The 16,020-nt window shown below is 44.5% G+C and overlaps 1 protein-coding gene across 2 annotated transcripts in view; it reads left to right on the top strand.

Annotated features, from left to right (window-relative positions):
* RIN3 (Ras and Rab interactor 3) overlaps positions 1–16,020 on the top strand; it is a 67,606-nt gene that overhangs the window by 36,737 nt on the left and 14,849 nt on the right. Inside the window, exons 3-7 of one of the 2 annotated variants that reach the window (XM_048305405.1) lie at positions 778–1,872; positions 3,099–3,171; positions 7,476–7,567; positions 11,447–12,928; positions 15,338–15,646. In XM_048305405.1, coding sequence (XP_048161362.1) covers positions 1,782–1,872; positions 3,099–3,171; positions 7,476–7,567; positions 11,447–12,928; positions 15,338–15,646 — 2,047 coding nt within the window. In that variant the 5' untranslated portion in view covers positions 778–1,781. The remainder of the gene's footprint in view (positions 1–777; positions 1,873–3,098; positions 3,172–7,475; positions 7,568–11,446; positions 12,929–15,337; positions 15,647–16,020) is intronic. The other variant, XM_048305404.1, reaches the window with a different exon arrangement.

Here is a 16,020-nt window from a genome sequence, read left to right as displayed (position 1 = left end):
TGCTCTTCAGGTGCCCTGGATCTAGTTTTACAAGCCCAAGAAATGTGAATCTTTTCTCTGCAGTTTTCATTAGGATTACAGCAGTCTGGCAGATGTCTGCTTGTAGATTCTGCAAAACTCATGAGTTCCTATAAATGGCAGCATCACGATCCCTCTCCAAGCAGCAGCTCTCATGTCAATGAAATGTCCCCATCTACCCACAACACACCCACAGCCAGAGAAAATCACCTCTTCCTGATTGTGTTCTCAGAGCAGGGTGCCTTGAAGGTAGCACTGGCTCTGGGGGAGAGAAATATTGTCCCCAACAGTCAGCAGAGCCCTTTTAGCTGTACAAAATTGCTATTTTCTGTGTCTTTCCAAGAATTAGAAACATGCAGCAGAATGCACATAATGGTCTCCACAGGTGAATGACAGCCATTCCCACAAGAGATGCTCCTGTATCGAACCCGTCATCTGCCATCCAAAAGAAAAGCACTACTTATCAGTGATGTCTGCTGGTGTCAGCAGGTGTCTAGACAAAAACAGGTTAAGAGAAAAGCATTAGATTTTCTCCCAAGGAAGATGTTCCCCACAGGAGTTTGCAAGACTTCCCCCACGGGTGTTGTGCTGGGAGAGATCCAAGTAGCCATGGCAGCCCTATGCAGGCTGCTTGACATTGGCACTGTTCAGAATAAATTTTGGGCTGAGTATTGGTCCTGATGGTGTTAGTATCTCGAGTAATGACCCATCTAAAGCACTATTCTTACTATTCTTCCATCTGTTCTTACTTGTTTCCAGGCTGCCCAAAAATGTCCCAGGAGAGCTGTGGGTCTCTGTTTGATGAATTCCAGCCTGCTGAGAAATACGCTCTGTTTTGTTACCTTCTATGACCTCCCAGAGCAGGGACAGTCCTATTTATATATACCACCTGCTGAAAACTTCTGTCCTTAAGCTTCAGCAGCTTTTTGTACCTAGTCTTCTTTAGCTATATAATTCCTGGTGATTTGTGGTGTTTTATGCTATTTAACTGTATATGTGAGGAGAAGTAGCAGTGGCAAGGCACTTACATGTGGAAACTCCTGACACAGAGGGACTCAGACTAGTATTTTTTTGTCTAACATTCAAGCTCCCAAATGGCAGAGCTTCCTGGCACAGAAACAATCAATTGTCCCAATCTAAGCAATTTGCTCACATATGTGAACATGTACAGGTGCAGCCTGCTCTCCTGCAACTCAGAATACCAAAGTGAACCTGTGGTTCTTAACAGAAAAAAACTCCCTTAAAACCGTCATCTGTACAAAGGGCTTTATTTAATTGCTGGAGATTTGAGTGAATTCAGACTTTTGGGTTTTGGTTCATTCTCCAGAACAGGACTGGGTTTTGGTTTTAGTTTTGTTTCTTGTGTCAGGACTGCAAAGCAGATGGGTTTCAAATTACAGAAATTTTTCATGGTAGATGTTTAATGAAAATCCCTGACTGAAACATGATTCTTACCATGGAAAAAGAAAAACTCGCCAAACATGATTTTTTCCAGTCGTGAGAGAAAAGTGAGGGAAAGGGATTGTTTTGCTTGAAGTATGTTTTAAATTCCACATTGCAGTCTGGTATGGGTGCATACACTGAGGTTAAATTGTTCATGCTGATCCAACGTAAATTGATGCTAGGAATGACTGTTGAGAATTACATGGCCTTTGTCTCTTTAAAAAATGCCTACACTGTTGTATTCAGCCCAAAAGAGCAACCTACTGGGCCTGGGCTAGAACAAAGGGAGAAGTAAAAGGAGGAAATGCCTTATTTGGGGAATGAGATATGAACTTGAACAAGAGACAATCTTGAGCATTTCCTTGCAGTGGGATTATCTGCTGGCTGGAGAACAAGAGCCAGGACACAGAGGTGAGGGAGAGGAGAGCCAGGTGGGTGTGTCCTTCCCTCAGGTGCTGGAGACCCTGCTTTGCAGGAGACCAACCACCAGGCAGGCATGGCAAGGGGCTGGGGACTGTTCACAGGGCTGTGAATCATGGCTGACTGAGGAAGCTGAATCACAGTAGCTGAGCTTTGTGCCCACAGCTCTGACCTGTGGCCTAGAACAGTGTGAAGGAAGATGCACAGCCTCTGTGGGCAGTGCCGTGGGGATGGGAGCTGGTGCTGCTCCCTAGGGACTTCCGGCATGCTCCTGTGGCAGCTCTGGAGTGCAGCTCTGGGGGTAGTTCTTTACCACCGATAAGTGGGCATTTCTGAGAATCCACTGCAGATTTCCTTACTCTTGTCAGTGCCTGTTGTGGTGGTGTGTTGTGCACAAACAGGCATAGACAGTTTGTGAGACTATAAAGCTGAAGCAGAGATGGACACATCTCTCCTGCAGATTCAGGTCTTTCTCTCTGCTTTGCCTTATTGGTTGGGTAAACTTTCTCTACTGGCCAGTGAATTTTTTTCTGGTTTAAAAGCCAAAAGCTCTGTAATGACATGTGAGATTTGGGCTATACAATGCCCAAATGCATATCATTAGAAAGGAGGTCATCTTGAAGAACTCTGCAATATGGTGGATTTTATTTTGCCACTTGAAGGAGGGTGCAGTCACTGAATAACACCATGGGAGGGAGAAGACAGAAGAGATACAAATAGGCTATGCTCACACTGCCTGTGTGACCCAGGTCAGAGCCCACACACATAGTAATGAAACAGTAATTTCTATTTTTTTTTCTTCAAAGCACTTTGTGCATCCAGACCAAACCAGATTCCAGCATGAAGAGTCACAAGGTCAGCCGCATATGTACTGCAGATATGCACATCCTTAGAGACAGATGGGCTTGTAATGATCCCTTTGGAAGTGACCTGGGAGGTTTTCTTCTTCCCATTGTTTCTGTTAGTGTCACAACACTTGGATATCTTGAGCTAACTTTTCCAAAAGCCAGGCTGAGATATTTCTTCTCTGGTGTCTCCCTGAAGAATCTTGTTGCATTTGACCACCTGAAGCCAGTTCTTCACTCTTCTTCATATTAGTCCGTGCAATTACTGGACAGTCACAGAACACAAGACGTGCTAGCCAAACCTACCTGCTTTTTTTAAATCACATAGCTCAAAGAAAACAGCTGCTGACTGTCTTTTCTGTTTTTCACCAGTCCTGTACCTGGAAGGATCTGTCCTTGTATTTGAGGATGTTTTCAAACTGGTTGCCTTCTACTGTGTCAGCAGGTGAGTTGCATTCATTGCTTCCATGGCGCAGTCATTTTGCCCTTCCCTCTGGTCTGCCCTTCCCCAGTCCCCAGTCCCAGCACAGACCCCTCTGTTTCCTCTGCTACCCTTCAACCTGCCAGACCAGAAGGTATTTCAAATGCTTGTATCTACAGTGGGGCTAGATCATCCAGTTTCTGGCCAGGCACACCACAAGCACTGCTGTCCCTGCAGCTGGAAGCTTTGTCCATAGGGCTGCTTCCACAAAGGGCAGAGGCACAGAACAGAGGCAGGGAGGAAGAAGGGCCACGAGTTAATTATTTATTTAAAGTAGCTTTAAGCATACACACACACACACCTGGTAGCAACTTAGCAAACCTGCTAATGAACTGTTGCCTGTGGGAGACTCAAAGCACTTAGTCACCTATGGGGAACCTATCAAGGAAAGCAGTCCTGAAATAACGTATGTTCTTTCACTAAAATCTAAAATGAAAATAAAGTGCTTGTTGTCTCAGCACAGAAATACCAACCATAATGGGTATAGAGATGGGAAAGACCTGTAATGTCATTTTCACTAGTGCAAGGTGTGATCAGCATCTGATGAGCCCCTCTGTGTAATTAAACCCATATGTCTGCAGCCTCCTCTAATCTGTGTCCTTGTGCCTAGCACACTGCAGCAATACCTCCACCACCTACTTACCCTATCCTTACTGCAGCAGGCCTCGTTGGGAGTTGGTTGTAGACTTTTGACTTCCTCTATATAAACTTATGTGACTCTTAAAGTAGTTATTTCCTTTTAAGAGGAGAAAGCAGGTTCAGGATATGTTTACAAGGCAGTCACGTTAGCCACTTGGTTAGGTCACACGGTAGGAGAAGTCTGTCTGTGGTAGGAGACAGTGTGCTAAAGCTTACCCAGCCAGTCATATTCCCACTATTCTGAGGGCTGCTTCTGCAGACAGCTGAGCTCAACACTTCTGGGCCATGACTCCTACCTGCATGGAAGAAACCATGCTCTGCCTCATCCTCATCACTTAATAGACATTTAGCCATCTAGATTTGTATAGACCCTTGTAGCGGGTTGGGTTTGTAACTGGGCAGAAACACCAATTTAGTGTAGTGGTTTGACCCAAAATACTCATTACTGTTTACCTTCTGTGAGATAAGAATTAGGAGAAATGCAAAGCAGGCACCAAACTTGAAAGAATATAAAGAAGTTTATTAACAGACCTAAAAGAAGAGAGAAAAAAACCATACCACACCTTCAGAACACTTCTCCTCCCCCCACCTTCTTCCCTTCTCCCACTGACAATGTAAAAAGACAACTCTTGAGATGTTAAGTCTGTTTATCACTTCCATAATAACCTTGTTCAGTCCATTTAGGAAGAGGAGTCTCTCTTGCCCATGCTATGAAAACATTATCACAACGAGACAGCCGCCCGGGTTGGTTCTCTGCTGGCATGCGAGTCCCTTCCCACAACTTGCAGCTTTTCCCACAGCTGCTTTCAAGGGTCCACTCTTGAATTACTGGGGTACAAATTTAAGGTTGAGCCGTTCAGAAACAAAAGTTCTCTTCACCCATCTCTGGGAGCATTTCATCTCTGAGAACAGAGGTCCTTCTCCTTCCCTGGGAGCAAAGGGTCTTCCTCATCTTCATCTCTAGGACTATCTCTGGGAGCATCTCCAGGAACTGAGGTTTTCTCCTTTCCCATTTGGAGCAAAAGTCCTCATCGCTTCCATCTCTCCCTGTTCAAACTTCTCATGAAATTACAGCTGCGTCAACATCTGCCTATCTCAGCGCAGGTGCTTTTGCTCACAAGTACAAGTTGAACGCTCCACCCCCCATGCCTTCATGGAATTACAACGGGTACTCTGATAGATCATAGCTTTACAACAGAATTTCAGCTTTAAGCATCTCCTCTTTCTTCTCCCTCAGGTTTTCAGCTCTTCACAGCACTAAAAGGGTTAATCTCACCTAGGCCTTGCAGCTGGAATGTGGCTTATCACTGTTGGTCACATGATCTCTGCCGGACAGCGGTGCAGCTTCAGCTGAATCTTGGCCGCACTGGAGAGTGGGAGCCGAGCTGCTCCGGCTGCCCACAGCAGGGCTGTGGTGGGGGGTTCCGCAGGTGGAACAGGGCCCGTCGGCTCCAGGATGGCCGTGGTCTGGCCTGGCCTGGCCCGAGCAGGGCCTGGGCTGGGCCTGCTGGCCCCCGCATGGGGCCCGCAGCCACCAGTCCCAGCACCGGAAACGAGACCAAGCCTCTACCTCAGGGTTTTCTATTCTTAAGTGTGGATCACAGAGGTGGTCACAACTTTAAGTGGCTTAAAGAATTGTCCATATTCAAACTGGCCAGCTGATAGGTTCTGCCAAGTCCCAGAGGAAGCTGTACGCACCCCTGCGCAAGAACATCACTTCCGGGACTATGCTTGCTAACCCATGACAACCCTATAGAATGGACATAAATTAAGCCCTGGACCCATATAAAGACTTCTTTCTCACCAAAGCAAAGAACAGCCCAAATGCAAAATACAACTGGGCATTTCTAGTCAAATGGCTGGTGACAGAGAAAATATGCTCACTTCTGCTTTCCTGTAAAAAAGATCATGGCTTGAGAAAGAGTCTCAGAAAGAAAGAAAGAAAAATTCTTCTATTTGCTCCTGTTATAGATGTTATTTCTGAGTGTCAAATACACATTCAGATGGTTCATGTGATTTTCCAGGCTACTGTCAAGATAAAAAGGGAATAATTTTCTGAGAGAAGCAGGTAGTAAAAAGGCACTGACCCACCATTTGTTGGCAGCTCATAGGAGCTCTCTGTGATGGTGAATGTAGAGGCCTGTTCTCAGGGGTGTAGTAAGTTGCCTATGAATAGCTGGAAACAGCTTTTCAGGGCTGACAGGCTCTTCTCAAAAAAAACTTTGGCCTGGATATATTACTCACCTGTAGGTATCAGGTGACTTGGTGGCTGGTCTGCAAGCTGCTGCCCCATTAATAAGACCAGTTTTTTTTCTATTAGGGCAATGTCCTAATATTTCCTGATCTTAAAATATATTTTCCTAAAAAAAAAAAAAAAAAAAGAAAGAAAGAAAAGTAAGGGAACTATTCATGCATACAAAATAACAAAGAAAGCAGAAGGTACATGGACCCTCTTCCTCTTTTAAACCTCATATCTACCATGAAAAAATAATAAGCCAGGGATCACATCAGTTTATGTCAGTGTGACAACAGAGTGCTCAGCAGTGCACAGGGAACCCATGGAGAACACAATACATCAGTAAGGTATGTATCTGTTAAAAAGGTCAGAAATAGGCCCCCTGAATTCATCTGTCAACAGATAGGTCTGCAGTTGTGTGCATTTTTGGGGTGTGCATTTGTGTAGTAGAGACCTCCCACTCATAAGGCCAGTTTTTTCTATAATAATTCCTTGTACCATGTAGAACACTTTGTAAAACTTTTTATGTGTAAAATGATCCTGCACCATTCCTTGCTGTCTTTTAGGGACTGGCTTTTCTAGTCCTTGTTGGAATGGGAATTGAGGCAAGAACAGGTTTAGCATATTGTCACTGGGCAAGAGGCAAACCTGAACAGTTCACTGGCAGACCAAGTGCTCTGTTAAATTGCTTGAGACTTAGGGTGTGTTTCAGTGAAACCCAGCTAACATCCTCTAAGAAACTCCATCTTTTTTTTGGTAGAAATACAGCATCTTTCCAGAAACCAAGTACTCAGAAGTCTGAGAGTGGGATATATGTGTTTTCTCAGCGTCATGCAGCAATTCCTCGCTGTCTGTCCCTTCACCCAGGGGTTACCCTTCCCCAGGTGGGGTCTTCCTCCCCTAATCCCTCTGTGCCTTGCCGTGTACCCATGCCTTACACTTACAGAGATTTTTAAAAGAGGAAGCAGAGTAGTGAGGGAGGGGTAAACAGAAAGAAAAAGGACTTCAAATCCTTTCCACACCAAAAAGATTGGCTTTTCTAATTAAAATAATTACAATTTGCAGCACCTCGCTTTTCATGGGAAGATATTTCAACCCTTGTGGCCTCCCCTGAAGTGAGAGGCATTCCTGCTGTTTTCAGAGGACAGAACCAAAACAGGGGAATTAAGTCAGTGCTATGGCATGAAGCATTGCCACAGAAGCTGGTGATCTTTTGTGAAATCAGAGCAACCCAGGCCAGCACAATGTCCATGATTCCTTACCAGCCACAACTTTGCAGAACAGGGCTGAAATTTTGAGCCAATCCAATCACTAAAACCAAGTGAAGTCTGGAATTCCTAAAAATTGTGGGGTTTATCCTTTTGCTGTTTTTTCATTCTGTTTCTTTCTACAGGGATTTGCTGCCCTTTACCCTGAGGCTGCCACAAGCAATATTAGAAGCCAGTAGCTTTCAAGACCTTGAAATCATCTCTAGTCTGGGGATAGGTAAGTCCCTCAAAGCAGTCAGATTTTCACTTGGACTTGTGAGAACAATGGTGCCTTGCACAAACATAGTGCAACTGGAAGACAGATGAACTATTGTCTTTGGTATAGCTAAAGAAGTCTGAATGCAAGAAGAAGATGTTTATGATCTTTATGTTCATAGAAAGTTGCTGAGAAAAAGGGCACTTGCCCCTTTGTCCATAAACCTCCACCTGGATCTCTGTCCAGGGTGTGGTACCTACAGTCTGTGTAAGCGGTGGCTTTCACCAGCTAAAGGGCAGTACGGCCCCTCGGGATAACTTACACATGTTGGAAGTAGCTGGCATCTGAGCTATATGGAAAATACCTTTGCAGCTTCTCCTTCTGATGTGTGGGGGCAATGCTGATGAAAGTGTGATACTTTTGCATTTTGATATTTCTGCTTTCTCCCGCAGGACTTCTAGTTGGTAGAGAAATGTGTATTGTCCCAGCATGTTCTCTCACCTCACACTAATCACATGCAAAAAGGAACATTATTTTTAGTGACAGCACCAAACAAGCAAATTTTAGGTGAAATGTATAAAGTTACAGAGATAGGAAAAGAAGATCTGTTAGCTAAAGGAGGTCTCCTTTCTATTTCCTTCCATTTAACACTCTCCACTTGAGACAGCTACTTCAGTTAGCCGCTTTCACACTCCTTGGTTTTCCAGTTTTCTTTTGGGTGTTGAAAAAAGCCAAACAATGGAGAAAATTGAAGAGTTAGCTCATTTATTAGACATACTTATTAGAGCACTCTGAGCCCATCGGTATCTATTTTTGGATCTTCTGCATCATACCTCCCAGAAGGCATGGGCAAACCCCACTGGTTTCAGTTCAGGCAGCTTTGTTGAATTTGACCAACAGATTTGCCTCTAACACTTTCAGCATCCTCTATTTTGAGTATGTTCCGATTTGTCAAAGCATCCTTTTATATGGGTGTCCAGTCAGCACTTATTGCTTATAAAAAGGTACTTTGCAATTTGAGATAACAAGTTGCAAACTTAATTTTTTATAACAAGTCTAAAAATTTGGATTAAAATGTAGGAAGTGTATCATGAATCTGCAACCTTCAGTCTAATTTGAGCCATCAGAGGCTATCTTGATTCAGGCAACAGTTTCCAACAACTTCTGAAAGAAGAGATTAGTTAAAGCACAAGCACCAAAGCAATATTGATTGTAGTCTTTTCCCTTCTCTCCTGTACTGGTGGTCATAAAAGTAGTGAGGCTTGGAAGTTTATTTGTCATGGTGTATTTCACACCAGGCAAGTTTCTGACAACAGAAAAAAACTGCTATTGTGTGCATCTTCCTAGGAAACGAAGCTTTCTGAAGTGCCATGCTGTCTTAGTAGAGTCAAACAGGCTCAGCTACTGACTGATACTGTTTATTGCTTCCTGGAACAAAATCTTGTGGATATAAATGGGTACACAAACAATGAGTGCTCCCCAAAGTGGCACTTCCAAAGGAAACATAGCATTGTCTGAAATTTTCATATGTTGCTTTGTAGTTATTTCAAAGTAATATGTGTTTCAAGGGGATAGAAGTAAGATGTCTATCTACAAGCTGAATTGTTCCACAAAGGATCTGGTTGTTCTGTATGTTGTCACAGAGGATGTACTGCAGGCCTTCTAGTCCTGACCTCGCTGGTACAGAAGATATTTTAGCAGGAGAATTAGCATGATTGCACTGCACAAAGGGCACATACCATCACAGACATGCCAAAGACTCCAAGAACTGCTTAATTATCCCTCCCAGAGTACAAGATAAGGGAAGATCCAGGACAGCAATGGGAGATGATCAAACAGCCTTCTTGGCAGTGTGAGACAGTGTGGCTGTACTGGGAAATGCCTGCTGAAGCAGCCTTGTTACTTGGTAGGACCACATCATCTGTTCCTTCCCTGCATTTTCATCACAGTGCTTTATCCTGACCACTACTGAGAAAAATGACCGACTTCCCCTGTGTAGATTGGTTTACTCACCATTTCCTCAGCCCATGAGACTTCACAGCATTATATTCTGACTTACAGAAATTTCCACTGTCCTGCCTTTGCTGATGCCCAGAAGACCTGGAGAGCTTAAGGAAAATGGTACCCTAGCCATCTCAGATGTGAGGGGGTTGGCAGCATGGTTCCTAGTATGTGCAGTTATATCTGTGCATCTACTCCCAAATTCTGTTGTCAAGAGTGCTGGTGTTCCTGGCAACACTTTTATTTTAAGCTTCTTTGTTCTCCTCCCTCTTACAGTAAGAAATCAGGGAATAAAGCTGTTCTAATGTCAGTCAGCCTAAGATAACATGCTGACATGTTTATAAAGCTGAATTTGTTATGGACACTAGCCTAGGCTGTGAGAAGCTAAACAGGCAGTTTTATCCTGATGGGAATAGACTGTCTTTTAGCTCACCTCTTGACCTGAGAGCTGTACCCTATGCTCAGCACCAAGGGTCATCCCACATATGTGCAGCCCCATCCATCCTCTCTTGGGCTCAGCATGTGATGTTTTGGCAGTGAGACACTACTGACACCAAGCACAGGGCAGGGTACAGGCATTGTGTGGCAGCCCCATTGTGTCCCCTGAAATCCACATAGAAGAGTTTGCCATCAGTGTCAGCTCTGTGTTCAAGGACCAAGCATGCTGAAATAGTTATTTAATTGTCTGAATCCTTGTGTTTCCAGGATTTCCCACCTTCTCCTTATCCCTAAATCTGTGGGCATCAATATAGTTCTCATCCAATGAATACCCTCAGAGGTTTATACCCTTTTCCTTGGTCAGAACATATGAGGTTTGCTGGATCCTGTTTCCTGATGCTTCCAGTAGTGGATCCTGGGTCAGCAGCTTTAATATTGATTGAAAGCAACCAGACTTGTAAGGCAGGTTTGAAACCTCACCTTTGGGGGACGGGAGAAAAGTTAGATGTGATACTGAATCTATTAAAAAAATGTACCAGTGCTTTGTAATTTTAAAAAAACAGTTACTAAAAGACAAATTATAATAAGAGATTTCTGACAGAAATGATTACCTGCATGTGTAACACCATCTTTCTTTTTCAGTCATAGTTGATGGCACTGAAGTACTTAACTATTCCTTAGTTCATCATCATACATCCTTCCTGTGTACAGTCTTTTATCATCTTTGCTCTCTGACACCTGCAGGCAGACAGTCTCAAGGCAAGGTGCAAGGCAGAGTGGCCATGGCCATAGGTAACAGTCATCCGGAGCTATAGACTTTAATGGTAATAATAATCAGGGGAAAGTGTTTAAAATTATGTTTCTGAACTGATTATACTGCAAGGCAGGATCAGACCTCTGTGTAAAACAGACTGCCATATGAGCTTGCTGCATAGTAGAGTCATCTTCGTCTGTTGTCTCCTGGTGCATGTTGGATCCAGGCTGTCTGCCTCAGATCTGCACCTTACTGTTGTGAGCAAGAGGGAGACTCAACTTGCCTAGAATCTTCACATCCTCACCTCAGGTATCCACAGCTATTTGCATGTAGAGGGCAGTTATCACTGAACAAGCAGAGATCCCTTTTCAAAATCATTTGTATTTGTTACTTGTACCTTCCTGCTCTTACTGAAAATGCTGAACAGCATTATCAACTTTCACTAGGTGAGTGTCCTAAAATTGACAGGGGAAAGAATGCTGGTGAAGCTTCTGAGCTCATCCCCTGGCTTGATGAATTTCACATACATAAAGCAGACAACCCTTTCTTCACACTGTTTTGTGAAGAGGTTTGAAAGTTTGACATTGAAATTTGTGTACCATTTCTTTTAGCAATAAGTAGATTTTCTACATATCACTAGCAGCTAAAATTCTCTCAGATAATGTTTTCATTTTTCTTTTTTTTTCTTTTTTTTTTTTTTTTGACAGATTTCTGGGATTCCTACTTAAACCGCAGAAGAAGACAGGACCTATCCCACTCTGCAAAAGACTCTGCCTTCCGCACTGCCCAGACAGACAGTTTAAGATCTACCCAGTGTTTTGCAAGTAGCACAAACCACTGCTCATGTGAAATTGAGCTGTCAATAGGAAATGACAGGCTGTGGTTTGTGAATCCTATTTTTATAGAAGAGTGTAGTAGTCCTTGTCCTCCAGATGTACCTTCTCCTAAAGGCCACCCTGGGAGCATTGATCTCCCCCCACCCACCATGCTTACTGATAGGAGGTCTCCTCGACGGCCCCCTCCACCTCCACCTCCTCATGCTCTTGTTCAGAAATCTTCCCTGAAGCTCCCACAGGACCCCATGACTGCCTGTGAAGAAAACAAGCTACTTATTAAGCCACTAGGAAAGAGCATCGAGGAAATGAAAATTGAGGGCGGTGACGATAAAGAAGAAAGGAAGCGGAGCTGCCCGGCCAATGAGCCCTTGGCAGTGAGCCCCAAGAAGGGCTCCCAGCCCTCTGCTCCCCCGCGGAGGCGGCTGAGTGAGAGGACCTTGGAGGAGAGCTGTGTGGGTAACCCTGAAAGTTGTGAAACGCTGAAGGGAGAAGGGACAGAAGAAAACCAAGACACAAGTACAGAGAGCAGAGATAAAATGGTGCTGTGCAAAAAGGCTGTAGAAATGCCTGGGGAGGTTCCCAAAAGGGCTGTATCACAATTTCAGGAGACAATGCCCGAACCTGCAGAGAAGAAGGAGGACATGCCTAAGATAAAAAGCAGTGCCATTGAGAAAGGAAAGGCACCTCCTATCCCACCACCAAGAAGGAAGAGGGTTTCCCAGGTACCAAGGATCCCCAGCTCCTGCCAGCCAAAGCAAAGAACAGTGAGAGAGACGGCCGTGGCCACAGGGCAGGCTGTGTGCAAGGGCAGCCCAGCTACAGTGGCAGGTGGTGCCACTTGCACACACACCAAGACTGAACCGGGACATGGCCAGAAATCTGTCAGCTCAGCCGAACTGGAAGGTTCACACTTGTCCCTGGAGGACCTGGGAGGCAGCACCGCAGCTCAGGCATCAACATCTGAGCCGGACTCCTACTCCACCAGCAGTACAGAGGATGACCTGGAGATGCTGAGTAGTTCATCTGGTAAAAAGACACGCTCCGTGATCTTGGCCAAGGCCAAAAACAGGCTGTCCTTGGCAAACCTGTCCAACGTCTTCACAGTCTTTTTGTCTAGTGACAGGAAGTTGCAGAAGAAGATAGTGGAGCTGGCACAGGACAAGGATTCATATTTTGGCAACCTGGTGCGGGACTACAAAGTGTACAGTTTAGAGATGATGGCAAAACAGAGCTCCAGCACAGAGATGCTGCAAGAAATCCGGCTGATGATGACACAGCTGAAGAGTTACTTAGTGCAGAGCACCGAGTTGAAATCTCTGATAGACCCAGCCTCCTACACCGAGGAACAGTTAGGTAGGTAACTGTGGTTTATTCATCCCTGGGCATGGTTTGGGAAGGTGAGGAGGAAGACACAATTATGCAGACATGGGCTCTGCTTTAAAGAATTATAAACCACCTCCTAAAACCAGAGAGGCATGAATTGAAATCTTCTCTGTGGTTCCCAGCACTTAGAGGAACAGCTCTAAAACCTGGAGACCAATGAGGGGGAAAATCCCTTTATGAATGTTTTAAAGGGAAGAGTATAAGCAGAAGAGACGTGTGTTTGTGTGTATGAGAGATATACATGTATGTATATATATGTGTGTGTGTGTATGTATATACATAGGTATGCACACACAGAGCTGAATTCACTGGAAACACAAAAAAGGCCAACTTTCCCCTCCACAGCTGCATTCCCATGGCCTTCCACATCCACCGCTCTGCTACAAGGATGGAGAGCTCCCTGCATGTGGCAGACAATTTTGAGGCCAATCACTGTCTCATAGGGAGGGACAAGACTATGATGATTTTTAGTAGCAGGTTGGAGGAATCACTTGATTCCACTTTGTGCTCCTCAGATCTCAGAGGTGCAGAAGAGCTGCAAGACTGCAAGCTGTTGCAAGACTACCACCAGCTCCAAAATGAAATGTTCACCTCTTTGCCACAGACATAATTTGCCTTTGGGGAGTAAAAATAATTTTGTAACTGTTTACAGGTGTTTCATTGCTTCTCATTCATATTCTGTGAGGGAATAATGTGCTCTTTCTCTCCTTGCTAAGGATTGGACTAGTCTGTTTAATGTACATCCATAAAAAGAGATGTAGGACTTTTTATTGTAGTTAAAGGTGTACAGCCAGGAAAAGCGTGCCTGCATGCATACACATGCTCCTTTGAAAGCTTAAAACTGTTTCTTGAGGACCTGAGAACCAATGCAGAGCTATTTATGGATCCCTAAGTTGGCTTAAAACAAGCCGGGAGCTGGAAGACCCAGAATATGGAGGGAACCGCAGGTTCGTGCAACTGCAACTCCAGTATTAGGTGAGACTCAACTTAGTGGTGAGCCGGAGTAAAAAGCAGTCCACTGTCAGTATCAGTGGGCTCAGCTGATTTCCTTCTCCCCCAGCAAAGGCTTCACATGATCCTGCAGACTCCCCAGCAGAACAGACCTGCTGCCAGCCTCTGCCATAGCTAGGAGAGGGAACCCACACTTTCACTTTCCCTTGTGTAACACCATCAGTCTTTGTCCCAATAACCTCTTTCTTCGAGGTAGGGAGTGTGGGGGCAGCACAGAGAAGTCTGTGTTGAATCTTGATTAGTGGAAGTGGAAAGGAGGAAGAAAGAAGTATCCTTATTATTCTTGGTAGAGCTGCATGTGTGCAAGTATCCCACCATCTTCTCAGACATGCCCAGTTGTACCTAACCCTGTTCACCGACAGTTCCTTAACAGGATGATGTGGCCCAGTCAACCTTGACAGGACTGTCTTCTGTGGAGGACAGGGATTCCCACTGGAAGATCTACCACTTGAATTTGCTCTGCTTCAGGCTGATTGGTCCTCTGGATTCTTTAAAATAGTTGCATTTTGCATACATAAATATTACTGCCCTCTGGTTCATTCCTCACTGCCTGAGCAGATGAACTCTTTTGCCAATGACCTTTTTGCCTTAGTGCAAAAAGACGATCTCTTGCAGTCCCTCTAGTTCTGCCTCTGGTTTCTAGGAGTCAGACAACAAACTTCCTTGCAGTGTCTTATGCTTCCTTTAATCTCCTAACAAATACTAAGCAAATGCTCAACCCACACATACTACTTCCTCCTCCACAGGTGGTGGAAGAGGTGTCTTAAAGGATCAGTAATTTGGAGTCCCTTGAGCAGTAAGGGTAAGACACTTCTGACCAGATATTGGTGTCTGTCTTTGAGCTGGTAGCTGCAGCTGCTTTTCAGTCACTGAGAAGAAAGGATGCATGTTTGAGGATGCATTTAATTTCATCCCAAAGTGAATATCTCAAACAAGTCAGAAGGAGAGGTCAGAAGGGACATGAGATTAATCACATCTGGGCATCTGTAAGGGCAGGGCTGTGAAAAAAATCACAGTTAGGTGAGGTTCCTCTTCTCTCCCCAGAGCTGGCTTTCCTCCTGCCTGATAATGCCATGCTGGTCAGCCAGGAGTCAGGCAAAGAGAGCAGGGACTGCTGGTAGCAGGAGGTCTCCTACAGCTCCAGTAACAGAGACCACACACTGATGTTCATCTCAAGCCCATCTAGGACTTCTGGATAGTGTTGGTAATTAAATGTTTACTTTCTGGGATGTAATTTCTGTTCCCTTCTCACAGCTATGTAGTAGTGCTTGAATAACCAACCACATGCCTCCTTAGGACTTTACTTGCACCTGTACTACTGTATTGCTTATTTTTTATGTGCTTTTGTGTTCTTCCTTCTCTATGCAGAAGTGATTGCTGAGACAGCTCTGTACAAATGTGTCCTGAAACCTTTAAAGGAAGCCATTAATTCTTCCTTAAAAGAAATACACAACAAAGATGGATCTTTACAGCAGCTGAAAGAGAACCAACTTGTGATACAAAACACAACTACCACTGACCTGGGCGTCACAACCAGTGTGCCTGAAACTGCTGTGCTGGAAAAGATCCTTCACAAGTTCACGGCCATGCATAAGACCTACTCTCCAGAAAAAAAAATTGCCATCTTGCTGAAGACCTGCAAACTCATCTATGACTCCATGGCTCAGGGAAACCCAGGTACAGCACTCCTACTGCAATGGTATCCACCATGGGTCCTTCTCCATGTATCAGAGGAACAGGGTTTATGATACAGCTGGCATGGCAATATTCACATTGGAGGTAGCAGTGATGGTTGATGTGTTTGGTATCAGCTATCCACAGGCTGTGTTCAGAATGGAATGGTTAGTGACTATGAAGTTCTCTGCACTAATAACAGGTTTAAGATATTACCTGGTTAACTTTAAGCTCCGTAACTCCAAAAACTAGTTACCTGTAAGTATATGTTTTATGGATAATGTCCTTTTTTCACAGGTCTTCTCCAAATATCCTCAGAGCTCTCTCCCAATTTGTAGCAGAGTAATGGTAAATTCTAGGAATGGGTCTTTGGGAAA

The sequence above is a fragment of the Corvus hawaiiensis genome, chromosome 6 (genome assembly GCF_020740725.1).
Source record: "Corvus hawaiiensis isolate bCorHaw1 chromosome 6, bCorHaw1.pri.cur, whole genome shotgun sequence".
NCBI classification, from domain to species: Eukaryota; Metazoa; Chordata; class Aves; order Passeriformes; family Corvidae; genus Corvus; species Corvus hawaiiensis.
The sequence above is the reverse complement of the archived record's forward strand: the minus strand, read 5'-3'. Positions and strand labels throughout refer to the sequence as shown.